This window comes from Habropoda laboriosa, unplaced genomic scaffold (assembly GCF_001263275.1).
Source record: "Habropoda laboriosa isolate 0110345459 unplaced genomic scaffold, ASM126327v1 scaffold207, whole genome shotgun sequence".
In the NCBI taxonomy this organism is placed as follows: domain Eukaryota; kingdom Metazoa; phylum Arthropoda; class Insecta; order Hymenoptera; family Apidae; genus Habropoda; species Habropoda laboriosa.
The window spans coordinates 1,836,977-1,864,396 of record NW_017100397.1 but is presented as its reverse complement, the minus strand read 5'-3'; the positions used below and the strand labels follow the sequence as shown (position 1 = coordinate 1,864,396).

Sequence of the window (27,420 nt, the reverse complement as noted above, 5' to 3'; positions counted from 1 at the left end):
ACTGTTTAAATAAATAAAAAAATAAATATATTCATTTTTCCAAAATTGCATATTTTGAATACTATTAGGGTATAAAGTAAATCAGACTTGAACAGTCTTGGATTAAAGGGAAGTTTACAATCGATTGTATTTCCGTTCCTTTTTCCAATGTCAAATTAATACAAACAAAAGTGAAATAACTTGTAATATTCACGCTAATTGAAACTCCTGTTAAGCTAAAAATTAAAAACTCGTTTTAGTTAAAATATTTATTTGTTTCTTAATGCATTTTTAGGTTAGTTCACTGCAAAATTCTTTCTGGTGTATCAAAAAGAAACTGTCTGTCAAAATGCTGCCCAGCTACGAACGATTTCTTTTAGACAAGCAAATGGTTATATTTGATATCGGTAGCGCATATACAAAGTATGTGTATCTATATTTACCGAATAAATTTCAATATGCTAATATATTGACAAATAATTTGAAAACAGATTTGGTTACACTGGCGAAGCTACACCACGCGGTATAATAAAGACGGAAATTAAGTGTCCAGAAACTAAACAGCTCAGAAAAGTTTACGATTATATAGACACAAAAGATCTGTATCAATTACTTGTTGAGTTTTTTCATCTTTTATTTTCTAGGTAAAGATTTCACGTCTAATATAGTTATTTTATTTCAGCTCATACGCTAATTTTTTGCTCTTTGGTTTAGACACGTTGTAATATGTCCAAAGGATGCTAGAGTTGTTGTCTTGGAATCGTTATTATCTCCAACACAGTTTAGAGAAACATTAGCTAAAGTATTGTTCAGGCACTTTGAAATTGAATGCTTGCTGTTACTGCCTACTCATTTAGCCACTATGAGCACTTTAGGCATTAATTCAGGTCTAGTTCTAGATGTTGGATATAAAGAAGCTACAGTGATTCCAATTTTTGAAAGTGAACAAATTTTAAAGGCTTGGCAAGCTCTTCCTTTAGGTGGACAAATTGTACACGAGTAAGTTGAACATTTCATAATACAGATTCAGTTTATATTTTATTGTCTTAATTTATTTTATGACAATCATGTTTTTGTAATAGATATTTGATAAAATTTATGAAGGAGATATATCCTGACATGGATATAGATGAAAAACTTGTGGAGGATATAAAAGTAAGGACTTGCTTTGTTACTACATTGGAGAGATCTGCTAAATTAGGTACACCAGAAGCTCCTAATCCTCCTCCAGCAGTTAAATACCCTGGAGGTAAAAGTATTACTATACCTGGTGAACTTAGAGAGAAAGCATTTGAAGTATTATTTGAAAGGGATAATGATAATCTTAGTATACCTACAATGATTTTGGATGCTATTCTGCAGGTATAATTGAAACATGTATATTTTTAATTTGTCTATTTTTTTTCGATATATAATTTTTTTTGTTGCAGTGTCCAATAGATGTTAGACGAATTATGGCACAAAATATATTATTAATTGGTGGTACAGTAATGACAAAAGGCTTTGCAAGTCGTCTTAAGTCCGAACTGTTAACTCTTGTAAAGAGCAATCTTTATTCTGAGAAATTAAAAATTCAAACATTTATGTTCCACACTGCACCCAGTAAACCAAGTTATACGGCATGGTTGGGAGGTGCTATCTTCGGAACTGCAGATTTACGATCGAGAGTTCTGACAAAGGAGAATTATTTGAAATCTAATAGAGTCCCTGATTGGGTCAGCTTTATAGACAATCCTAAATACAACAACCAAATTGTAATACCTAAGACAAGGGCTACTTCAGTAAATTAATTTTTTATGTACATAAATAACAATATAGTTAATATATGTATATTAATTATTGTATTTGTACTTGTATATTGAATATGCATACTTTTATTTATTTTTAGTTTCTTATTTTTAAGAATATCATTACAATTAATACTGAATAAATATGAACAGTCTTGAAAATTTAAAATGTTTTTTATTTATATAAATTGTGTTACGCAGTTTTCAAAATTACGTTATAAGATTTATAGAGTTGTGAGTAACGTAAGTTTCTCATTAAGTTGTAGCTGTGTTTTTATTAATTGTGAAAGCGCGACAACCATCAATAAATCTTTCACGTTACTGTTAAACATTTCGTCAAACTGATCGCTTGACATTTTTGGTACTGAATGTACCATATCCAAGAGAGCACGACCCACCTAAAATATTTTTGTATTAGATTATATCATAGGGAACATTTGTACAATATAAATCTGAGTACATACTTGATTGTCTGGTGGTTGTTTTCCAGTTAATACATCATCAACATATGCAAGAACTTGCTCCAACATGGAAGACAGTTTAGCACTAGCTTCTGCTATCTGAGAAAGATCCATCATTGGTTCTATACCTCCGACTGATTTTACACCAGCTATCTGAGCATGTGCTGATAATTGTGTCTTAGAACAAAGCTGCAGCCCAACAATTTCCGGCTCGTAGCAGGTAATCTAAACAAAATATGTCAATGATTGAAAGTTTTTTTTTTTTTATAGCGTCGCATCGACTGCTAGGTCCTTAGCAATGTGGTGTGTTTTAAATTTCCTTCATTTTGTGTAATTAGATTCTGTGGTATAAACTTGTGTCTTTTAGAAAATTAATTGTGTTCCTTATGTGGTCCTATGTGGTACTCGTTGAACTCGTCATAACATACACTATCATATTATGTATAAAAAAATATAGCATTCCATTAAAAAAAATTAAACTGACTTTGAAATCTCCCCCACTATACCTGGTACAAAAAAAATATTTATACCACATAATTTTCCTCCTCGTACCAAACAACTTTTGTTAAAACATTTTTTTCCTAACATCACTTCCTCAAAAGATATTTCACTGTATTGAGATAAAACGGACACCCTGTATATATATATGAGAATCATTGTATGGGAGTGTGAGGTCACCTGCAAATAAGTGAGCTTTGACTAGGGACATTATATCTTTTGCGATATCATTGACTCCTATTTGAGATAGCGTGATGCTGGAAACTGATCCTTGGGGTACCTCATTTAGATTTTTGTGGGGTTAAAAAATATTCTATTGACTCTAATTTAAATACTTGTTTGTGAGAAATTTTTTATGAAAAGTAGTATGTATCCATTGATATTTATTTCGATAAGTGTTTTAATTATTTTAGGTTTTCAGATCATGTTGTATGCTTTTTCAATATCCAGGTATATTGCCATCAGGTGTTCTTTCTTTTGGAAGGTGTCGCATATATTCATTTCTGTATTACTCAAAACATCTGTGGTTGAGCGGTATTAATGGAAACCATATTAAATGGGAGTTAGAAGATTGTTAATTTCTAGGAACCATCAGATAATATCTTCATAATATTCTCTAGTAATTTGCACATGATATTAGTTAAGATTATTGGTCGGTAACTTTCTCGTTTGCATTTGTTTTGGTTTGATTTGGGTATTGGTATGACTATAGCTTTTCTTCAGTTTTTAGGAAAGACTTTTTGAATCTACATGCAGTTGTAGATCTTGAGCTTTTCTTATAAGCTGGGGTATTGTTTCTTTTTGTGGATGTAGTTAGAGTTGTTGTTTTGAATTTCAAGTCTTTTAGGTTTATGGTTTATAGTCTTAGGTTTAGGTTTAGGTTCTGATGATGTTTATGAAAGTGGTCGTTTAATTCCAGTTTTGACTAGTATTACCTCTGCTGTTTCAATTTCAATAGCGTGAGGTATTGAGGTTTGATCAGTGTTGTGGCAGTTTCACTTGTTTTCGTATAATTCGGACATGTTCCTTCTGTTTATATAAGAAACTCTTTAATTTATCAGTAGATGTAAAGATACGGTATGTTGTGTCTTCTAAAGTTATAACAAATGAGTTCAATATTGTTTTGATATCTTCAGGGTTTATGTATACTTGTCTCATAAAACTTACAATATGGGAATATTCTGAATCAGTCATTCCTCTTTTTAGAAAGGATATTTTGGAGCAGAGTCGAACATTGTTGTTCTTAATTGTCAGATTGGGTATTATTGAAGGGACATTCTATAAGATGATACATTGTCCCAGTATTAGCATAGGCCTTATTTCTATTTTAATATTATTAATTATTACTGACTTGTATTTCTTTTTTATCTAGATAGATGTATATTGTACCATTTAAGATTCTGGAAATGTATTGTATTACTTTAAGGCCTACTATATTTCTGATTACATTGGCATATTCTTTAATACTGGCTTTGTTTGCTGCTTGGAGAATTATGGCTTGGTCTTTGGATGGGACAGTATTTTGTCAGGGTATTTTGGGAACTGCTGGTGAGTGGAACTAACACTAGTACCACTACTGCTACCACCCTATTACACTACCACTGTTAAAGTTTATGTTTGACACATGCAGGCGAAACCAAGCCAATTATAAACACGTCTGAACAGGTCAGCAGCAAAGATGCAACTGAAATGCTATTTTATATTACAGAGAATATAACATATAATATACCTGTACTTTAACTGGTGTGAACATAGAACCTTGTTTTCCATTAGGTACTCCTAATGGGACACAGACATAGGCTTTGATTGCCATTCTAGTAGTATTTGCTAATGTTGTATCAACAGTCAGATGAACAGGATTATTACATTCACAAACATAATATTCATGAATGACAGAGGAATGAGTAGTAACCTGTAAGATTTATTCCAATAAAATATTTTTGTTTAGAATAGTGTATATGTGACTTTTAGAACACATTACCTCATTTCCTGTTGCCCACCATCCAACAATATTTTCTTGTGCATTAACCCTATGATTTAATTTGTATAAATCAATTCCGTACACTAAATCTGCATCCACTTGACTCTCAGATTCTTTGTGTGGTACACAAAAACAGTTTGTAACTTCAACCATTCCTTTCTCAACGGTACCTATATATATTAATTTATAATAAACGTTTTTCATACAGTGAAAATATTGTCAAAATTCTTGGTATAATGATTTCATAATTTAAATGACACCACATTTTCATATAGATATAAAATCTTAAATTACCTAACAATGTGCCGATAACACGATGGGATTCCGCTTTTCGACGCTCATAAGCGTCTACAATTTGGAATAAAACCACAGGATGAACCTTCACTGTGAGATTGAGCGCCATGTTTCACTATTGCTTGTGGTAAAAAGATGTGCACCGCCACGTTATTTTTCCACCTTAAAATAATATTAATATAGAAAGGAATATTTATACGTATTTCTTGGTGCAATCGGCCAATAAGCGAATTGCTACTACTATTGAAGAGTAAGTTTAAAATTATGTACATACTTTTAGTTAAAAATAGAATATTCTTGTTTCTAACATCCAATAATTTAACGAAAACATATTTATGATAAATTTTTACTATATTAATTTACGTACATTACAGTCTAAAAAGAAAAATACTCTAGATCAACATGCGGCACACTCATGATCTTGAAAATTGTACATATATATTAATCTGGTAGGCGTGATTTCGACACAAGATGCTCTTACTAGTCCAAGATAATAGTTGGTACAGTACTTGATGGTCGTGTAGAACGCATTGCTGTAGTGGAAAAAAAAGGGGAAAAGAAAGTACGTTATTTATAAAAATAGTGTGGGGCGTGATAACGAACTACGCAATGCGATTAAAATTTACGTGAATGGAATGCATTACTGTTATGTAGTACGTACAATGACGTATAGACGTCGAGAGAATATAAAGTACTTATTTTTTTTTCACTGTTATCATGGGTTCCAGATTGAGGTAAGTGGATTTTTCATTTTCCATCCTACCCGACAGATATTATGTCGCCAATTTCCTTCTACTTCATTTTACACGTCTACATCTTTATTGCACTACAGGGCCTTTCCTTTTTGTATGATACATCAAATAAGTGAAAGTATCTTTTTTTTAAAACACATTACCCAATGTGTTTCTCAATTAAAGTTCAATATATGACAGTTAATGGATTAAGTATATACACAGTACATTGGACTTCTAACAATGTATTAAAATTTTTAGAGACAATGTGCAACATCTTTTTGAATGTTTCTGTGAGACAGCTGCACCATTGGGAGAAAAACCACCTTGGATACTTCAGAAGTATCCAAGTTCTTTCTTAGATGAGGAAATACTTAAATCAGTCCCTAAATTTGCGTATCCTTGTGAAATTGAAAAGTAAGTTTCAAAGATTAAATGATGTTAAGTTTATATATATAATTTTAGATTTAGGCAAATTTCATTTAATTCTGGAACTTATATGTTTATTTCAGTTTGATGGTACAACATTTCTCATTTGTACTCACTAGCATAGACTCAAAGTGGACATTTGGATTTTGCAGACATGATCCTAAGACAGACACAGCTTTAGTAATTTTAAGTGCACTACCATGGCATGAAATATTTTATAAGTTAGTATACATGGTGTAATACAATAAATTCTGAAGAATTTAGATGTGTACAAATTATAATTTTGTTTTATGTTTTCAGGCTTTTAAATAATATTGCAACTTTAATGAGCAATAGTACTGGAGAAGATCTTTGGAAATTTCTTGAAACTGTATATAAAAGTCCAGTCCCCATTCCTGGTAGTTCTGTTTCTATTCCTGTACCACATTCTAAAGTGGTAAGTGATGTAATATAGTTTTTTCCATGTAGCTTTTCATTTACTTTACTTCCTATTAACTTTCAGAACTTTGTTTGCCAAAGTCCTAAACAATTTCAATTACCAAGTATACCTGAAAATGTAAGTGAACAAAAATCAGTATTAATGCTTGTAAGAATTTGGTGTATAAGTCTTATTATTTTTAGAGAAACTTGACTGAATATTACAGTGCTGTTGATGCTCATAATATGATGATTATATTTGCTTCTATGCTATATGAACGACGAATTATTTTCACTTCGAAACGTCTGTCAAGATTAAGTGCTTGTGTTCAAGCATGCAATGCTTTAATTTATCCAATGATTTGGCAACATATATATATCCCAGTTTTACCGCTATCTTTGATCGACTATTTATTGGCACCAATGCCATTTTTAATTGGAGTACCTACTCCAACACTTCAGGTATTCATATATTACAGTAGACACCCTCTTATCCGGTCACGTTTTTACCGGCCACAGTTTTGTTAGTAGTTCCAACAGGAAAATAATAGATAAATTCCATATTACATAGCTCATTCGTGGCTTACAGCATTTATCATAAAAGAAACTTGAATCGAAGAAATGAGTACATTCTTCGGAATTAATTTAAAAATAAAATAAAATAAAATAAAAAAGCTTAAAGTATAAAGAATTTAACTGAAGAGTTCTGTTCTTGTAGTCGAATATTGTAATCCAATCTTTTTTTATCACTTTTTAAGGTCCTATCCAAAATTTAATATTCTGCCTGTCACGTAACGTAGCAAAAGTAAACGTAAATGATATAAATAATATTTAGCATATATTTTAGGATTAACCGGCCATTCCCTTATACGGTCAGAGGTCCGATTTCGTAGGAACCGGTTAAAGGGGAGACTACTGTAATTATAAAACGAATAATTTATGCCTTTGTATTTTATTCCTCATTGTTTTTCTTTCTAGAGAGTACGCAAAAGCGATCTAGGCGAAGTCGTTATTTTGGATGCTGATATTAACACTATAGAATCTCCGTTTCAAGATTTAGAATCGTTGCCTCAGGACGTAGTTCGTATAAAAACATAATTTTACTTTTAGAATAACAACGATTATTCTTAAGAATCGAAACACATCTTAAATAATAAAATAAAGAGTTTCTTTGTCCCAGGTGGCAAACTTGAAAAAGGCATTACGTAACAGATCTGCGCTTCTTGGAGATGGCGTGTCAAGGGCATTTTTACGAGCATTGGTGCAATTAACGGCTGGATATAGGGACGCATTAACGTTGGAGCAGGGACAGAGTATTACTTTTAATCAGAATGCATTTGTGGAAAGCAGACCGTCGTCGATGCAACCTTTTCTACGAAAAATGTTGGAGTTACAAATATTTCAACAAGTATGAACAAATATTTTTTATATATATATTTTTTTACTATGAATTGAGTATAACTTTATGATAACGATAATTTTAGTTTATTGAAGAAAGACTGAATATGCTTAATTCAGGGCTTGGTTTTTCGGATGAATTCGAAATGGAAGCTTGCAGCTATTCCGCTAAATCTGGTAGCAAATTTATGCAACAATATCGGGAATGGACTTACGCTATGCGAAAAGAAAGCTCTGCATTTTTTCGCAGCGTAAAAGACAAGGTGCGTTAATTATTTGGTTAATCACTCCATAAAAATATATTCTGCGGATTAAGTCTCACGACTAAGATTCACAAAATCAATTTATTTTTTGTTTTTGATTGCCTTCGATTCCAGGCCAATCCAGCTGTAAAATATGCAGTTAAATCAGTAAGTTTAGATGTGCCAGATTTATTGTACTGTTGTACTTTAACTTTTTTCACACTATATATTATCAATTATACTAATTTCAAATTTCTTTTTTTTTTTTTACTGTGTATATATGTGTAAACAAATTTATATTTCAAGTGTATTTAAATAATAACTATTGGGTGGTTCGGAAAGTTCATAGCGAAATGTAAGAAAAATTCAAACTGACGTATCTCTTCTAATCGAGATAGCGACAAAAAACAAAAGGTATTTTATTCATTATTTGAAGATAAATCCAAAGTACCTTTAAAATTACTCCCAAAGCGAACTATATTTTTTGCGGTGGAGCGTTACCACGAAAAATTCAACACCCACGCTCCACTGCAAAACATATAATTCGATTTATATCCATCCCCGTTCACCTTACGAATTATTTGAGTAGTGCGTTGGATTTACCTTCAACTGCCAAGAAAAGTACCGTTTAACTTTTATTGCTATGTCAATTAGAAACAGAGATATGACGGTTTAAATTTCGCTACGAACTTTCCGAACAACCCAATATTAACAAGCGTACTAACAGCAGCCCTAAAATTTCTATTATTTTTTAATCATTTATTTGAATTGTAACAGTTACTTTAAACAACGTATACACTTGTAGGTAAAGGATAAAGGCAAAGACATGAAAACGGCGTATAAAGGATTGAAATGGAAAGGTATCGCAGAGTTTTACGGATTTTTTTTTTTATAAAATTTATCTAATTATATATCAAGTTTTTTTTTAATTTCAGGACGATCAAATAGAAGTGATACTAGTATGAGATTCCATCAACCAAGATCCGCACCTAGCTCACCCACGTCTGACAGAAGACCTATCGATTTTACGTCCCCGCCGAAATCACCAAATAGTTTTACGGCTACTACTAGTTACAGAAAAGACCTTCGAATACGTAATAGCAATTTCACTGATTCAAGGTATATATTTACTGTTTTATTTTTAAATTATCACATTAATTCTTATCGTTAACTTTTACTACTTAAATTACAATAGGAAACAATATTCGCCGTTAAGTCCCAGTTCCCCAGAAGAATCCGATTCCCCACCAGAAAGGGTAAACATTGATCTTATGCAAGAGCTCCGACACGTGATATTTCCTAATACACCTCCTGTTGATAGAACAGTAAGTATATTTTTAATTTTCATCTAAAATGTATGAGTTCTTAAAAATGTACAAGTAGTCAGCACAAATTTCATACGACACTATAAAAATGTTAGTAGAATATATAATTCGTATGAGATAATTCAAACAGCATCTCAGTTACATAATACACTTACTATCGGCGATGTAGAAACTTCTCTTTGTATAATTTACATGTATCGTAACGTGTCGCTTATTGTGACATATATGTGTATGCAGGTGACATTACTAGCATGACTATGATTGAGAGTAAATATACATTAAAACGTATGCAAATCATGCGCGTATCATGCATGTGTCATCTCTAGATACTTTAATGTGTACTGCATAAAGATATTTCTTTCTTATGAATCATTATTTGGTCAAATTGAAATAGTATAATTTCGAAGCAGTATCTAAATATGCATGCAGAATCAAGAATTTATGTTGATACGAAGTAGCATATTATATATGAACAAGATTCGTATTTATTTAAATTCTGTTTAGAAAGTATTTTTTTTACTCAATAAAATATAAGAATGTTTCATGCATCACTTTCAGTTGAAACCAGTGCGCAGTTTAGACAGCTTGCGACCTGCATGGAGTGGGCATATACGGCACGGCCCTCTACCTAGTACAGTTGTTACAAACCCAACTGTTACCACTTATACAAAAACTATAACCTCTATTCCACATTTCACCTTAATTAATTCGGTCGATCAATCGAATACTCTATTGAGCACCGATGATACACCAACAAATGCTCAAATCGGTGGAAATAATAAAACATTTCCCTTTAATTCTTTGGCTTCAAAACCGAATAAATTAGGCACAGAAACTGATAAAGCATCCCTTTTACCGGTTTCGCAAAGATGTATCGAAAATGTACAGTTGAGTAATTTTTTACACGAAATTCACACAAACAAATTCACGAAATATAATGCGTCACAGTATACGCAAAAAACAGATGTAAAGCAATGTAAGAACGATTTCGATAATTCTACGAAAAACGCGACGTTTTATATCGACAGTGTTTTTCCAAATTATGATTCGGATATTCATTTGAAAGAGAACGATCCTTTCGACACCAGTAAAGTTTTCATGCCTTCCTATTTGCAACCACCGATCTTTCAAGCTGCAAATGCATCGTTGTCTGTTAATTGTCACATTCCATCCCATGCATACAATAGCACATCTTGCTCTGCATATTCGAAGGTAAACGTCATCATTCATTATTTATATTGTGAATCTTATGTACGCTTTTCAAATTATCATTTTACAGTCATTTAACGTGTACTATACATTTATGCTTTCTTGTGGCTGATTTGTTTGACTAAAAATGTAATTTTCTCGTCATTTATCTTGTTCTTTTTTTTCTAAAGCTTGATTTGTTTACTGTTTTTAACAAGCTACTTCTTGTCGTTGTTTACAGGAGTCTCCCGAAGTGTCAGATTTAATTAGATTAGATTCGACAGCAAGCAACGATGACTTTGATCCTTTGCTTTCGAAAACCTCGGACTTCGCAAGCTCTAAGCAAATGACTCAATCATTACATGTTCCAGAGATGGGTGAAGGTCTTAGCAATCCTTTGTATCCTTATTTTCAACCACTGCACAAAAGTAACGATAAGCAACAAAAATCTTCCGATAATATTGGTGATCTGGATTTACTGCAAGCATATGGCTTGGATTTTAACAAGTTTAGCATAAGCAATGGTGATTCACCATCAAAAAATTCTACAGCATGCAGCACATCTGAGAGCAGCATTAATATTGATAATACGTTCAGTTTAACGTTGAATGCGCCTGCCATTAAATCACAAAACAATTGGACAAAATTTGAATAAGTAATGAAATATATTACTGTTCACATATCACACAATTGTATATATAATGTTAATACTATTTTTTTTTTCTTTTGTTATTCATGTAAACATAAGTATCATTGAACACCTGTAGAAGCATAGTTGTGAATAGGAGTTTTACAGTTAAATGATAATTGAGTTGAATGAATTGTAATATCCTAGCCATTAGTAAAAAGGGGAAAATGATCATTTGACTTCGTAGCACAAATATGTAATACAATACGTCCTTATACATTTTTTATATTGAGAACTGACAGGATATTTTTAGTATGCCACAAATCGGATTTTGTGCAATTTCTAAGTCATTGTTCCTTCGAATTTAAGTTGTAAATTTATGTACAAAGTTGCTTCAATCGATACGTTTAATTGAATTAAGTAACGCAATAACAAATTAAAAGCTGGAATGAGGAAAAGGTATAATTTAATATCATTCCAATGAATGAATTCTTAAGACATATTTAGGTATATTATTGTTATTACAATCATCTTGGAAAATTGTAGTAACATAATAGCTAATACTGACAGAATAATGCCTACATCATAATTTGTATCATTTCATTAAATTCTTTTCTCTTAACATAGTCATTCTCATATAATGTCCCGATAAAACTCTATTGTATCCCTTCGTAACTAATTATTATCAGTATTTAGAGGAAATGATCGATCGAAACAAATTAAGTACGATTACTGAAACGGTTAGCTCATCCTTGTTAGATTTTGAATATATTAAATTTAATAGTTGTTGCATTTATTGGTAACGCTTTATAATAAACAAATACGAAAAGTAATAGTATCATGATTACCTACGTTTCCTATTTTATTCGTTTTTATTGCACAGAATTCTTTTATTCTAAAAATATCAACCTAATTTTTTAAATATAAAATAGAAACAACGAAAATGTTATTTTGGTATAGTATAATTTAATAAATAAGGAGATAATGTAGAATTTTAATTCTGAAACCTAAAATATTTTTAATTAAGCGTTACATTGCTCGTAGCGCTGATAATGCATCGATGATTCGTTGTAGCTCTCCTTCACTATTTGTCAATCTCTCTTTGTTACTATTTTGTACATCCAGAGGTACTTTCACATTATAATCAGAAATTTCCATAGCTTGCTTAGTTTTGCGTATAATATCTATTAACTGCTCTTCCTTCTTGCTAAGTTTCTCTATCTCCTTCTTTGGATCAATTAAACCCTTGAATATGCACAAATATTACAGTTAATGTTTGTTACACAAAACTGTTATATACCAAAAGTTCCTTCCTAATTTATTTTAGCAGTATCATTACCTTTAACAGTAGATGCACTTGAACTTTATCAGTGATAGTAACGATAGCGCATCCTGTTGGTGGTTCCATCGTATTAAGCGTAGAATACGAGAGCGTTTCTATCAAAAGCTTATATTGCAGAAGTTTTTCTTTCAGACTATCACTAGTGCATATAAGAAATGCTTCAGTCTTTACTTTGTTCGGTAAGTTGTAAGTTGCACGCGTTGACCGAATATTTTTTATTAATTTGTTGGCAAAATCTATATCCTTCTCTATTTCTTCATTCCTCCAGGGGCACTAGAAAATAATCACACAATTAGATATGTTTAATAAAATTTAATGAAATAATTTTACAAAATTAGTAATACCTCCGAAATTTCTGGAAACGGACTAACACAAATACTTGGATAAAGCTGTTTCTTGCGAGGTAAACGTTGATAAAGTTCTTCCGTTATGAATGGCATAAATGGACTCAATAGTCTTAATCCTATGTCTAGCACCTTAAATAGGGTTATACTTGCTGAGTGCTTTCTCTCGTTATCATTGCTTTGAAATACTGGTTTCAAATACTCCTAAATAATTTATATTAATTAATACAACGATGTAATAATGTTTTAATCGTTACTAAATTATATACAAACCAAATAAACATCGCATAGATCGTACAACCAAAGATTGTAACAACTAGTGCTGGCTGTTGGCAAATCGTACTGTGCCATTGCTTCATCACAGGTTTTCACCGCGTAACTTACACGAGAAAGCATCCATGAATCCATATTTATCTCACCTTGTAACTAATAATACCTAATAAATAAGTATATCTTTTTCAATTTTTATTTTTGTACTGCAACAATTTACCTGCTTCTTTCTATTATTGTGATCGTGTATCTTGCAACCACATTGAGGTAATATTTTACCCTTTTCCGAGCGAAATACAGATTGTTCTTGTTCATTATAAGATGCCACGTGTTTATACCAACGATGCAAGTGAGGATAGTTCATGAAATTAGTATTTAATCTGACGAAGGTTTGGTAAACTTTTACATCAATCTGCGAGGGATTATATCCATCTAAATAAGGGTAATCTCCTAAATAATTATTCAGTGCCTCTTGTACGCACATTTCTTTCAAGGTGCTCTTATACCAATCACCAGCACCTACCATATTATCATTTTGGATATCTTTATTTGTCTGCAACAGGTTAAAGTAAAAATTTTATAAAAATTTCAAAAATTCCTTGAAATAAATATGAACAGTAAAATTTTACCAATTGAACATCATCATAATCAAGATTAGAATCGAGGTATGCAAGAGAGAATTTTGCCGCGTTCCATATCTTGTTACAGAAGAATCGATATCCTTGTACGCGAAGAATATCGAGATTAATATCGCGACCTTGCGTTGTATAAGCGCAAAGAGCAAAACGTAAGGCGTCAGTTCCACACTCTGGAATCCCTTGTGGATAGTCACGTTTTTGTCCTTCGATAGCACGCTTCAGCTCTTTTGGATCCAAATTTGAATCCATTAATTGTTTATGAAGACCCTGGATAAAGGTTATATTTAATTACTATATAAATACCTTAAGAGAATCATTTAAAAAAATTATATACCTGTAACGATATTCCATTAATTACATCCATAGGATCTATGACATTTCCCAACGATTTGCTCATTTTTCTTCCGTGTGCATCTCGTACCATAGCATGCAAATACACTTCTCTGTAAAAGTGATTATATATACATACGCGCGCGCGTTTAATAATATGAAAGCAAGTATAAGACTAAAATGTACACGTACTTAAATGGCAATTTCTTTAATAATTTTTGCCCAAGGAATACCATTCGTGCTACCCAGAAAAATAATATATCGTGTCCGGTTTCTAACAATGTTCCTGGATAAAATGCTTTAAGTTCCTCTGTCTAAAACATAACAGTTTTATGTTAGTATGAAATAAATTACAGGAAAGAAATAATTTATACCTCGTCTGGCCATCCGAATATCGAAAATGGAAATAGACCAGAGGAAAACCATGTATCCAGCACATCAGGATCTTGCTCAACAATAATGTTATCCACGATAGTGCCTAATTTTTTAGCTGCTTTTTCCTTAGCTTCGCTTTCTGAATGCGCACTTACCCAATAATCATCATCTGTCTAAATAATATAAATTTGTGTGATAAAGCGTATTTTTCACATTTTTTCATACTTTGGAATTACCTTGATATTTTCTGCTATATTAATCGTTTTAACAGAGTAGGCAGGAATACGATGACCCCACCATAATTGACGAGAGATACACCAATCTCTTATATTTTCCATCCAATGGAACCAAATTTTTTTGTATTGATTTGGCATAATTTTCAGTTCACCGGTTTTCACTACATCCATTGCTTTTGCAGCCATGTCACTGCATTTTATATACCTAATAATAAAAATGTAATTTATTTGTTTCTTAATTATTAGAAATATACAAATATTACATTACCATTGAGGTTTCATTAATGGTTCAACCACATCTTTAGATCTACTACATGTTGGTACCACCATGGGATTATCTTTGATCTCGATGAACAAATTTTTAGCTGTTAACTCTTTTATAATAGCTGCTCTAGCGTGGAATCGTTTCATTCCCTGAATATTATGAAAAGTATTGATTTTCACGAATGAAACAAGGCATTATAGAATTTTCACCAAAAATTTAAATACCGTAAATTGACCATAATCTCCAATAATGTTTCCACTGTCATCGAAAATAGTGATAAATGGTAAATTATGTCTTTTCCCGACTTCATAATCGTTAGGATCGTGAGCGGGTGTAATTTTTACAGCTCCTGTAAAAATTAATGTTAAAATAACGTTATTTTCTTTTATATTTTCTATTCAATCAAAATATTTACCTGTTCCAAATTCGACTTCAACAAATTCATCAGCTATAATGGGTAACTTTCTGTTACAAAACGGGTGTTGCACGTATTTTCCGATAAATTGAACATACCTAGTATCTTTTGGATGAACAGCAATAGCTGTATCTCCAAGCATTGTTTCAATACGAGTGGTAGCCACTACTATCTTTTCCTTAGAATCTACCACCTCATAAGCAAACAATACTAATACTCCAAATTCTATTTTTTCTTGATATCCAGGAATTGATAGCAATGTCTTACCAGTTAATTCCAATTTATCAACCTAGAAATAATGTAAAATAAATACTAAATTCAGAAATTGATTGAAAAGCTGCTATTTAAACTACGATCTTTACTTCTATGTCAGAAATAGCACTTTTTAATGTACAGGACCAATTGACCAAGCGATTACTTCTGTAAATGACACCTTCATCATGTAACCTTATAAAAGCTTCTGTAACAGCACGACACAGTTTTGGATCCATAGTGAAGCAAGCACGATCCCAATCGTATGATCCTCCTAATTTTTTTAATTGCAAGTAAATTCTATTTCCTTTCCTAAAAATTTAAATATCATATATAAAACTGCGACATTATATTAAAATTGGATATAGTATAGTATTCTGACTGCAAAATTTTTTATTTGAATATGCCTTTTCGGGGTATTTTAGGTCTCTAAAGGAGAAAATTTTTCACGGAAATCAAGTTTTAAAAATTTGACCTTATGGATACTTGGCCATTGGGTTGGGTTTTGGGAACATTGTTATGTACTTGGACGAGGTTCAACACCAAAACCACAACCTAATTCGGATGTGCTAACCAAACCATTAAAAATACAAAAATTAAAGACTTCTGTCCAGCTAACTTTAGTTTCATATAATGACAATTACCGGTCGACTTTCGCCATACTCTTCTTTAAAAAGAACTGGTCATTTTTTTCGCTCATTAAGCGTTTTTGGGCTTAATATATATATACTTATATTTATTCTTCAGCTATATACTACATTCATGCATACATTATTATACTAATTGCTGAACAGTGCATCTACTAGCAGTGGAGATCTATTATATATAGAGACTTGTATCTTCTGAACGTCTTATTTCCAAAAAAAAATGACCCTCATTTTCAGCTTCAATAACCTCAAAAATCCCTAAAAAGTCTCATTCCAGCCTACTATTTTGCAGTATGGATACTATACTTCAGCCTTACAATTATGTGCAGCCTATTTGAACTTACTCTTCTTTCCACGTCCAAATTTTTTGTATAAAATTATCTCTCCCTATATCATGACGTGATTTTTGTTCCTCCTTCCAAAGTTTCTTTTCAACAACAACCTGAGTGGCAATACCTGCATGATCACAACCGGGATTCCATAAGGTTGTGCGCCCTTTCATACGATTCCTTGTGAATTATAAAAATCTTTTACACCGAACTATTATTCAGAAATGATTAAATAGTAATTCAAAAACAAGACAAACGATATTACTTTTATGAATTATGCATTTCTATATAACATATACTATAGCTGAAGCACTCTTTTACCATCTTGTAATAGCATCTTGTACGGCATTAGTTAAAGCATGTCCAAGATGAAGAAAACCAGTTACATTAGGAGGTGGTATTACCATAACAAATTTACCCTTAGGATTTGATTCTAATATATTCTTTCTCTGTAATTAATGATAAAGTAAAGAAACTATATAAAGATTATAAAACAAGGCAAAGAAAAAAAAGTTTTTAATAGTCTAATTGAAAAAGTATTTTTTAATTACATACACCATATTCAGGTTTAAAAAAGCCTTGTTTTTCCCACCATGCATACCATGCAGCTTCAACATATTTTGGACTATATGCTTCAGGCATTGTGGATGTAACATCTTTCTTTTCTCCTGCAAGTGTATTTACTGTGTACACAGCAGATTCTTTGTTTTCTTTTTTCTTTTCTATTTTCTAAAATATAAAAAAAGAAATAAAATACAGTTTCATTAATTAATTATGTTACACAGTAGAAATAATTGGCCGAATTGCGTAATTCAACATTAAAACAAAGACTAAAGGTAAAGAATAAAGCTAATAATTGAAAGTAAAGGTAAAATATCTTAACATTTAGAACATTATGCTTACTTCATTTTTTTCTTTCGGTTTCGAAGGTTTATCGCTTTCCTTTTTTTCCTGCTTTTGTTTAAACTTCTCTAATTTTGCTTGCTTTTTTGCTTCCTTTAGCAACTGTTTTGCACTTTTTTGCGGAACTTCGGTCTCCCCATTAATTTCTTCACTTTTCATGTCAACCATGTTGTCACTTTTACTTTACTTCTCTCGAGTGGTTAGGTGCTTCTATATGAATTGGCTAACGAAACACGTTTTAAAAATTACAACGTTAACCACGCGCTTTATTCGTACCCTCTAACTTTTAGCCGATAAATACAAGTAGAGAAGAGATTCATTGTCAATAATAAATCTTATAATTTCCATGTCATGTTTCTTTGAGTAACCGCAAGATGGCGTAAAGATAAAAATACGGTGACAACTCTAGATTAAATGTATCATTTAACTTGAAATAAATATTTTTAAAAATCAAAACATGGTATTATTGAATAAATAAACGTTTTTATTGTAATTTAATGTTACGACGAAATTCATGACATTTACTCAAAAATATTTGTAATCTATTTTATATGTAAGCTTTAATTTACGTTGCAAATCGTCCTATAAGATACATCAAAATCTATATTTATGCAACTCTTTTATTTTTTATCGTTCATGCCAAACGCATGCAATCGTTTTACCGGTACATGCATACAAATAAGTTACTTATGTATTGACATGAATGAATGCAAGAAAAATAGTAGCAGCAATTACACAATTTAAAGTATTAATCTGTATAATAGTTTTTTTTATGTAAAATTTTGAAATAAAGAAGAACACGATGGATCGTTCAAGTATAGGAAATTCATTGGGGAAAAGTTTGATATCTCCGCGGAAACGCATGTCAATAGTTCAATCGTTAAAAAAAAATAATTCGTGAGTTTGTTACGAATACTTTTAAGCTGCATTAATGAAACGTGAATTATAAATTGGCATTTCAATTTCATATTTATAGAACGATAAGCATGTCAGGACGTTCAAACCAATCTGTGCAAATAATATGCAAAACATCTAATCATGTGGTGGAGAGCTTTGGGTCTTCTTTACCTGTACTGGTCACAGAAGCTTTAACATTCGTAGATAAAAACACTGCTGTCAGTGTAAATATTTCAGTGGATGGTTGGGCTTGGCTTGTGTGTGGTCGTAGACTACTTGTATGGCAGTGTAAAACTACCATTCATGATCCAAAGCAAAGAAGGACCTTTAAAAGCCAATGTCGTGAACTATTACTGCCTCAAAGTGATTTAGCTCACAAAGCAGAATGTATAGCTGTTTGGTTACCCCAAGGTCACCAAGTAATTAACATTTATTACCCTACATAGAACCATTTATATTAATTATTTTTTACAGATGTATAATTTTTTAATAATTAGGTACCCAGTTGTATGGCTGTCTCTCCTGAAGGCATTGTACGCTTTTGGGCTAGTGTTGCACATGAAGGATCTTCTGTGGAAACAAGTGCAGAACTTGCTGGGCAAGAAGTTGGTTGCCTCACTTATATTCCTGGTCATGGTTGTATTTTAGCCACAACTACATGTACAGTGGCATTGTTACAACCACAATTTGTTGGTGGGAAAAATAGTGTTACAGTTCAGGTTCTTAGAACAAGTCAAGGATGGTTGGGGGGCATAGGACGTAGAATGACCTCACTCATCTTTGGAGCTATACCTCAGTCCCCAGTTACTGAGACGGTAGATTTGTCCACTAAATTTTTAATAACAGATGTTACAATAGAAATATACAATACAGTAAATTGTTTCTTTTTCTTAGAAATTAGTAAAAGTCACTTGCACAACTATAGGAGATAGAGGATCAAGAGTTCTCATTTTAGCTGGTTCATCTTTACAATATTGGTCTTTTCCTCACAATGAACAGGAAAAAATGGAATTTGATGAAGATATTGGATATATTATTTCACAGACTTTCCAAAGAAAGATTTGGGTATGTATGATATTGTGTTTGTAAGTAATAATGTTTTATTCATTTACTTTATTACAGGAATCAAGTGCTTGCAATCCTCTAAACATGGAAACATGGTTGATTGATATGCAACCGTGTAATGAAGGAATAGTATTTTTAATGGCAGCTCATTGTGCTGATGCATTATTTATTGATTTTGCACTTGGTAATAATGAAAGAAAGATGTAGCTTTTTAGTAAGATTCATTCTACTACACTTTTCATTACATAGAATAAATATTGTAGGTTTGATAGAGCTGTCTGGTGCAACATTAGCAAATACATTTAAATGGTTTATACCTGTTAAATTTGATACTATTATTTTTTACTATGAAGATGTTGAATTAACTTTGGTTTCTTATCGTTTTATATTATGTGGTTGGGAGGCCATTATATATAATCAGTATGAAATACTTGTTGTGGATTGTGAGTTAAATTTTATTCATTTTTTCAGATTTTATGCAGACTTTTTTTTATATTGAAAAAATAAAATATTTCAGGTACATCTGAGCATGAGCAAGATAAAATAGATTTAATACGTGGAAGAGTAGACAGTATTCTTGGTGGCGCCTCATGTTCAGGAACTCCAGTTTTATTCACTAAAAATTTCGGATTAGTTTCCGTCATGCCAACAGACTTTATTTCGCAAGATTTTAATACGTTCGTTTCTTCTATAATTGGTAACACACACGCGCGCGCGCGCGCGCGTATGTATGTATGTATGTATGTATGTATGTATGTATTATTTTTTTCTTTCTAGAAATTGTGCTGATAATATCAATACAAGTATGGATTGTAATTATCGACCTAATTTAACTGCACAACATTTCACTAGTCTTATTAGTAACGAAGAAGTTCAGGACATGTTTTATAGTTCTGATAGCGCTAAACAATTGCGCGCTGCGTTTCTTCTTAGTCTACGTCAAAATAAAGTATGTTTGCTTTGTAATTTTTTCTTATTAAGAATGATGAAATGAGTGATTATTAAAACGATCATTTTACTTTAGGCACAATGCGAAGAAATCTTATCACATCTTTTTCCTTTGCAAGAAGAACCAGTAATGGATATAGATGCTAGTCTGGATATATTGGTTTTGAAGGTTGCTAAAGATTTGGTAGATGATTATCCAGCAAATGATCCACGTTGGTCAAATCATAGGGATTTGTGTAATTCATTTTTTTTATATCCGTACATTTAAATATAAGGCACATTTACAAGAACTTCAATAATGGTATTTATAAATATATAAATATATACAATATGTCGGGTTTATCTCAGAATACAGAAGTATCTCGAAAACTGTGAATGATACAAGAAATATTTCAGGCGAAAGTTGTAGGGTATAGAAGGCGACATATTGTTCTTTTTTTTTAACCTTGCAATGACCTTGAAAAGCCCTGTAAAGGTCATGTTTAAGTTTTTAAATGGAAACGTATATTTTTTATCTTGTATTCTTGTAGCTGATACTGAGTCGTTTTTAAAACACTGTATATTTGTGGTTTTTGCGTAAATTATTATCGAGATATTAGCTTTCAAGTTTTACATGTCGCCGGCATTAGCGTTACCTGATCTACACCGTAGGGATAGATAAAGATGTTTTTCATAATACTACTAATGGTATAGCATTGCCGGAACATAAAGTCGCAGTTTTCCAATGTTTCTAAAACATTGTCCGACCGAGCAACCTCCCTACGGTGTATATCGGATAATGCTAATGCCGGCTACATGTAAAACTATATATATCTTAAGATATAAATATATCTTTTATAGCTATGACAATAAATGCAGTTACTTCTATGCAAATACCTAATCAACTAGAAGGGAAGCAGATAGCATTGGATTTATTTATAGCATTTCTAAAGGAACACAATTTATGGAACAGAGTATGTTACTTCGTTGTGTGATCATATTTAAATATGTGATTTATTAGTTAATCCAAAATTATCACACGATATTTGTTTATTTAGTTTTGTGCCGTTACGTATAGGGGAATAATTGTGTCTACACCACATGTTCTTGGAGAATACGCGGAAAAAATAATTGCGGCACTGACTATATATAATCTTCAAAACAGGTAATTTTTTACGGCACATATTTTTATGAATTTTTCACTTTTCCTAATTTAATTGTGCTATTCTAAATTACCTTCAGGTATCCAGATATTGTAGACCCGTTAATAGAGCAAACTTTAAGTCCAGAATCGTATGTATCCGATGAATTAACAGCACGCGACATATTTTTTCGCGAAGTGAGCACGGTGCATCGTTTTATTCCTACTTTAGTGAGCAATGCATCTGAAGTAACTCAGTCTGAACGACCTGTTCAACAAGTAGGACAATATATTATGCAAGTGAATGCTATACTATTAGTAAGTATAATTTCATATAGTATTATGGATATAATAAGAAGTGCAGTAATTAAATACTTAATGTTAATAGGGTATACTACACGAAGTGATAAAATGTCGACAACATAATGCAGAACGATTTAATCCCACGAGATGTTCAAATGGTATAACAGAGTACCTTCCATGGACGGCGGCAGTTGGAAAACATGGACTAAAAAATTGTCTTAGTACAATGGTTAATATTTGAATATTTTCGTACAGTCCTTGTTTTTAACAAATACGAGAAATTATTGTTACAAAAAATGTTTTACTTATTGTTTCAGTATAATTTAAGTCTTAAACATGGTGTAACCGGAACCAATGATTCAACAGTGAGAAACGAATTATATGAACAATTAGTTAGTTACATAGATTTGATATTGGACGGTCGGAAGTGTCATTTAGAAAGTGTCCGAGGTACACAAAAATTCGAGATACTTTTAAAACAATATGAAACGGATCGTATGAATCTGATTCAACCACTAAGTATGTATTTTTTTACTTCTTTTAACTTATGTCTGTAAAACTTGGTATTTGTATTGGAGAATTTATAGTAAAGGAAGAACAGTACGATAGCGCAGCGATGTTAGCTGAAAAGTACTGTGATTTTGCGTCCCTTATACAAATATGTGAATTAACGAACAATAAAAGTCGACTAGATGGGTATATAGAAAAATTCGCAGCTCAAGATTTTGTAGGATTTTTATTTTCATGGTAAGTTCGCTTTATATTTAACAATTTCTAAACGAAACATTACTTCTTGATTGTTTTTATTTATAGGTACGTGAAAGATGGCCGACAAGGACAATTGGTAGAAAAATGTAGACGTGGCGGTACTGTTGAATTAGCAGAAAAATTGGCAGAACATCCTACCTTATCATGGGTGCAATCTGCCCTGACGGACGATTTACGCTTCGCTGCTAACACGCTTCACTCTTTGGCAATTCAAGAAAGCGATTTGGTGACACGTAAAAAGGTATAAATTTTGGAGGTTTCATTTGAAAAATTTGTTTAATTCTTTTAATTAAATAAATGTTCGTTTTTCACAGTCCATGCTTTCCTTAGCAAAATTGGCTCTTCTTGTCTCAGACGATCCGGAAGAGGAAGTGAGAGATTGTGTAAAAAAGATTGACAACGAATTGGCGCTGATAGCTCATCAAGAAGACTTGCCAACTCAAGTACTTACGACGTATGGTTACGATGTAGAAAAATTACGAGTATTTACGCCAACAGAATTAATTACGGTATTTATTTTTCCTTATGAAACATGTTATTTCATGAAACACTTTATACAAGTATCGTTTAATTGATTTAGTTGTACACATCTGAGGATAACGTTGATGCAAACGAGTACGATTTTAAAAAAGCTCTTGATTTGCTCGAATATGTGGAACAAGAAGATGAAAAAGTGTCTTTAAAATTACGAATTTGGGCACGAGCTGCTAAACGTGATCAATGGGACACAATAGGGAAGAATCCCGAGCAACAAGTACAGGAAACGATATTTTTTAAGTTAATGGATCTTGCACATTTTATGGGTACGTCATTAATCGCCTTGAAAATAGGAATGGAATTATTAATTATTGTCAGACGTTTTACTTTGTTTATCATATAGGGGGTGAGGTAAATGAATTTCTTCCATCAGTTGAAATGCTTTTGGTAGAACCTGAACTAGGAAGTCTTGCTGCATCGAGTAACTTTCAATTCCTGATAAAATTTGTATATGAGTACGCATAAATAGGTTTCTATACAATAGATTATATTAGAAATTTTATAATAAAATATAAATTTGTTCAGTAATAAAAATTATACAAGAATTTGTCAAAAATTAAGGACTAGTTTTCGTATGTTAATAAAGTTCACATGAATGCGTGAAGTATAAATAAGACTAAAATATTCAATGAGACCAGCATTACATTTTTACCCGCGGAATTATCGTAACGTGAATTTTGTGGACTTGTCCTTATGATAAATCTTACTTGATCCGGTGTTTTACAATCCATTTCTAAAAGTGTTATGCTATTAAAAACTCCTGTTATTTTTATAAATGTTATTGATAATAATTAATATTTACCAGCACATTTATATAAAGAAGTTACGTTTTGTATACTAAGATATATATTAGGACAGGGTGAAGCTTTGGTACATTTGTAGTGATCAATTAATGCAAGTTCGTTATAACCAGATAATTCTGCACATTGCAGGTATTGTCTATCAGTAGGTTCAAATCCTATCCATAAACAGGCTTTCATCGTACCGTAACCGAACGCATGAATCTGAAAAATAATATCGCGATAATAATGATTAAAAATTAACTGGCTCCTGAAATAATCCTTTTTTTATACAAACTGTTATCACTGTCTTTTTCATATTCCTTTTCCAATATGAATGTATTCTATATGTAATAGATTTTGAGGGAGTTATATAATCTTCAAATTGAGGAGTTAAAGTTTTTGAACTATTTAAATTCGAAAATTTTGCAGGCCTTAATGCTCGTGGAACTAAAAATTTATAAGAAAATAGCTTTATATATTAAATCCATGGTTTTAATATTAATTACTTTAACATAATGCAACGTACTTGTCGACACATACTGAGTGATAGAATCAATATTAGAATTTTTTATTATATGATCTTCACGTGATAAAATATACGACGTAAATAAATTAGTGTTATATCGTGATACGTAATATACAAAGTGAACATCTGTAAATATTAAAAACAAGATTAATTTTAAAAAATTCCTTTTCAGTGTACAATAAGAAGTTCTATATTTACCCGGGTGATTGTTTTTTATTTGACGCAGTAACGTTATTACAAACTGTTTATCATTATTTGACATATAACCCAATGGAGTTAGTAGTATGACTACTTGTCCAAGATTTCCAATTGTATGGTGCTTTCGATTATATTCCCAAGTTTCATTTAAATGAGTAGACACTGTTTTTAATACTTGCGTATAATTCAGTTGTGTGGGCCCTAAAAAATATTACATCATGGATAGTGGAATAAAAATTATAGATATTTTTATAAATTAATAAAACTTACATGAACTATTAGTAAAATTGTTTAATGCTTGAAACACAAGTGATGGACTGTCAGTAACATTTAATAACCATTCTCCTGAAGTACCATGTATTATTCCCATTTTTGACCCATAAATTGACACATCTAAATCTTGTACCAAAACCCTAAAGCGTATATTTAATTAGAAATAAAATTATGTAATAAAGAATTGTCTATTAGTATACACATTGACTTACGCTAAGAAATCTATCGTATAATCTATTGACCATGCACCATCCAAAACAATCAATGCTTCTATTCGAGGTCGATCTGTCTGTTGCTGACAAGGTAACTCAGGGAACAGATGATTCTCTGCATAGGCGTAAAATTTCTCAATAGCAACGTCAACCATTCGTTGCAACGCTTCCGGAGAAATATACGCAATGCTATTGCGATAACCCAGCATTTGAGCTATAGCATAAGTCTGTTGCAAAAACAATATTTTCAAATAAAAATAATATAGTATTCTTCTGTAATTTTATTTATCATTATATCAAACCTGTTCATTTAAAATAGTTTTCGGCACTGCGTACAAAAATGTTTGTGCTCGGTCGCAAGCTTTTACGTTCGTGTTGAAAGTAACACCTTCATAAGAATAATACATTTCTAAAATTTGACTAAGTCGTAGACTATAAAAGTCTTGAATCCAAGTCTGCAAGTAACTTGCAATTATCATACCTAAAACATTTTGTAAATAATTAATTACACATTTAACGTTTAAATAATATTAGAAATGTATTATTAGCTAACCATCAATGCCTCCTATTAATTCCGAACGTGTTGCATCGAAATTTTCATATGAACTTGTGAGATAATAAATTGTTGGTTGCATTGTATTCTGCCAGAATCCTGTTGCACCAAGGGTCATGTTATTTCCTAGCAGAGGTCCTTGATATACTACCATTTCAGCTAATTCGCCTGATTAAACATATCTTTTATGCATTCATACTGTATAACAAAGATAGAAATGTTAATACAACTCTATTTTCTACCTGCAATTGTGGTTAGCCAAACATTGTCAAGTTTCACAGGTGAATTTATTAAAGTTTGGTACCACATAGATGGTTTATGAATCATTTGAGCTTTTGGTAGAACAAAATCAATTTCCTCTTCATTGTACTCTAAGTTATACATACTTGAAAAGTTTGTTTCTGATAAAAAAAAACGATTATTATTAAGCAACACTTATTATAAGAACACTTATGTTAATGTTATACCTGGGGGAGGTATATCCAAACGTGCAACTAAATGATTTACAGCAACATTTTGATGTTGGAGAGATGCTGCAATGGCTCCTATAACTGACCCAGGAGCAACAGTACCATATGGTGTTAAGATCACTCCTTGTTGTCTTGGACAGTTCCATGTACTGGTAAGTACAATTTTACCTACATAATAATTGTTTGTACTTATGTTGTTTATCATAATTATTGTGTGTTTACCTGTTAATTTTTCTGTTTGAATAAATTGACCACATGGTTTGTATTTGTCTTCATTGTCAGGTCTGACAATTGTATTCGAAATAGCCTGATGAAGTATACAACGTTCTGCTTGAGAGAGTACATGCATTGGTAAAGCATCTAAATTCCCTGGAACGAGTTCCTCTATCAGTCTATGCTTAGTACGTTGCATTCCAGTTCCACTGAATGGAAGTATACTATCTGTAGCTTGTACATTCTTTTGATATTCAATACCATCAAATTTGAATCTGTTATTTATAACATGTCATGTATATTATTATTTGCAATAATAAGATTAAATGTATTTGTGTTATATTTACAACCTATGTAATATTGAAGATGACATTATTCTCATATCTGTTGTTGAATGCTTCTCCATTTTCTGTATGATATCCACTATTATACGCAAATTCAGTGGAAGTGGAGAATCAAATGTAGCATTATTTCTGTAACACTCTCTGATTGATTTTGGTATAACTACTTGTGACCATATTAATTTTAACTCTGTATTAAAAAAAAATTATTTGTAACAATATAATAGCTTATAATTTACTTCTACAATTTATACCTTTATGAACAACTTACCACAATATACCAAAAGTAATAAAATCTTATTAATTGCCATACTTTTGTTGTTAGAAATTCATGATGTGATATTGAAAATCTAACACCTGAATCCTTCTGCCGATATCTACTTAAATCTTAGTAATGACTCAGAAGTGTGATCAAATAAAAAAAAAAGGAGAATGTTCTATTCAAACCTGATAAGATAAAAGTCAGTAAAACGATGTAATTTTTTTCAATGAAATTCCACAATTTACAGT

General features: G+C 31.6%; 6 protein-coding genes across 8 annotated transcripts; 3 read left to right on the top strand and 3 right to left on the bottom strand.

Annotated features, from left to right (window-relative positions):
* The first annotated feature begins 76 nt into the window (after positions 1-76).
* On the top strand, positions 77-1,909 carry LOC108575132 (actin-related protein 10). Its single transcript, XM_017937850.1, has 7 exons — positions 77-108; positions 275-402; positions 471-623; positions 694-978; positions 1,062-1,341; positions 1,410-1,760; positions 1,868-1,909. The coding sequence occupies exons 2-7, from the start codon at positions 329-331 to the stop codon at positions 1,907-1,909; spliced, it is 1,185 nt and encodes a 394-aa protein (XP_017793339.1). The 5' UTR covers positions 77-108; positions 275-328.
* An 81-nt stretch (positions 1,910-1,990) lies between these two features.
* LOC108575140 (eukaryotic translation initiation factor 3 subunit F) lies at positions 1,991-5,636 on the bottom strand. Of its 2 annotated transcripts, none has more exons than XM_017937862.1 (6): positions 5,368-5,636; positions 5,001-5,162; positions 4,707-4,876; positions 4,455-4,637; positions 2,231-2,452; positions 1,991-2,164 (listed from the first exon to the last, which is right to left on the bottom strand). In XM_017937862.1, exons 2-6 carry the CDS (start codon positions 5,107-5,109, stop codon positions 1,991-1,993), a joined length of 858 nt encoding a protein of 285 aa, XP_017793351.1. In that variant the 5' UTR covers positions 5,110-5,162; positions 5,368-5,636. The 2 variants fall into 2 exon arrangements, with proteins under 2 accessions (XP_017793351.1, XP_017793352.1); XM_017937863.1 differs by lacking the exon at positions 5,368-5,636 and adding an exon at positions 5,275-5,305.
* A 2-nt stretch (positions 5,637-5,638) lies between these two features.
* On the top strand, positions 5,639-11,673 carry LOC108575139 (DENN domain-containing protein 1A). 2 transcript variants are annotated; one of them, XM_017937860.1, is made up of 14 exons: positions 5,639-5,734; positions 5,993-6,148; positions 6,244-6,381; positions 6,461-6,596; positions 6,663-6,716; positions 6,782-7,039; positions 7,556-7,657; positions 7,758-7,985; positions 8,062-8,238; positions 8,353-8,385; positions 9,023-9,077; positions 9,153-9,336; positions 9,413-9,542; positions 10,972-11,673. In XM_017937860.1, the coding sequence occupies exons 1-14, from the start codon at positions 5,718-5,720 to the stop codon at positions 11,383-11,385; spliced, it is 2,082 nt and encodes a 693-aa protein (XP_017793349.1). In that variant the 5' UTR covers positions 5,639-5,717; the 3' UTR covers positions 11,386-11,673. The 2 variants fall into 2 exon arrangements, with proteins under 2 accessions (XP_017793349.1, XP_017793350.1); XM_017937861.1 differs by lacking the exon at positions 7,556-7,657.
* A 714-nt stretch (positions 11,674-12,387) lies between these two features.
* On the bottom strand, positions 12,388-17,982 carry LOC108575154 (valine--tRNA ligase). The gene is made up of 18 exons (XM_017937879.1): positions 17,705-17,982; positions 17,357-17,530; positions 17,123-17,250; positions 16,817-16,981; positions 15,936-16,137; positions 15,574-15,862; positions 15,383-15,507; positions 15,162-15,307; positions 14,894-15,098; positions 14,657-14,830; positions 14,475-14,596; positions 14,287-14,395; positions 13,944-14,219; positions 13,535-13,867; positions 13,318-13,470; positions 13,045-13,248; positions 12,698-12,973; positions 12,388-12,603 (listed from the first exon to the last, which is right to left on the bottom strand). The coding sequence occupies exons 1-18, from the start codon at positions 17,870-17,872 to the stop codon at positions 12,388-12,390; spliced, it is 3,465 nt and encodes a 1,154-aa protein (XP_017793368.1). The 5' UTR covers positions 17,873-17,982.
* Positions 17,983-18,506: 524 nt separating this feature from the next.
* Positions 18,507-23,807, top strand: LOC108575196 (nuclear pore complex protein Nup133). The gene is made up of 19 exons (XM_017937932.1): positions 18,507-18,601; positions 18,681-19,020; positions 19,099-19,416; positions 19,496-19,666; positions 19,724-19,850; positions 19,930-20,109; positions 20,184-20,343; positions 20,444-20,615; positions 20,691-20,850; positions 21,455-21,567; positions 21,652-21,758; positions 21,836-22,052; positions 22,123-22,266; positions 22,355-22,556; positions 22,625-22,784; positions 22,851-23,046; positions 23,120-23,314; positions 23,386-23,608; positions 23,686-23,807. Exons 1-19 carry the CDS (start codon positions 18,507-18,509, stop codon positions 23,805-23,807), a joined length of 3,402 nt encoding a protein of 1,133 aa, XP_017793421.1.
* Positions 23,808-23,929: 122 nt separating this feature from the next.
* Positions 23,930-27,224, bottom strand: LOC108575131. The gene is made up of 14 exons (XM_017937849.1): positions 27,182-27,224; positions 26,920-27,100; positions 26,579-26,844; positions 26,354-26,524; positions 26,129-26,287; positions 25,887-26,054; positions 25,636-25,814; positions 25,334-25,560; positions 25,119-25,261; positions 24,849-25,049; positions 24,651-24,776; positions 24,420-24,571; positions 24,145-24,346; positions 23,930-24,075 (listed from the first exon to the last, which is right to left on the bottom strand). The coding sequence occupies exons 1-14, from the start codon at positions 27,219-27,221 to the stop codon at positions 23,930-23,932; spliced, it is 2,361 nt and encodes a 786-aa protein (XP_017793338.1). The 5' UTR covers positions 27,222-27,224.
* Positions 27,225-27,420: the final 196 nt, after the last annotated feature.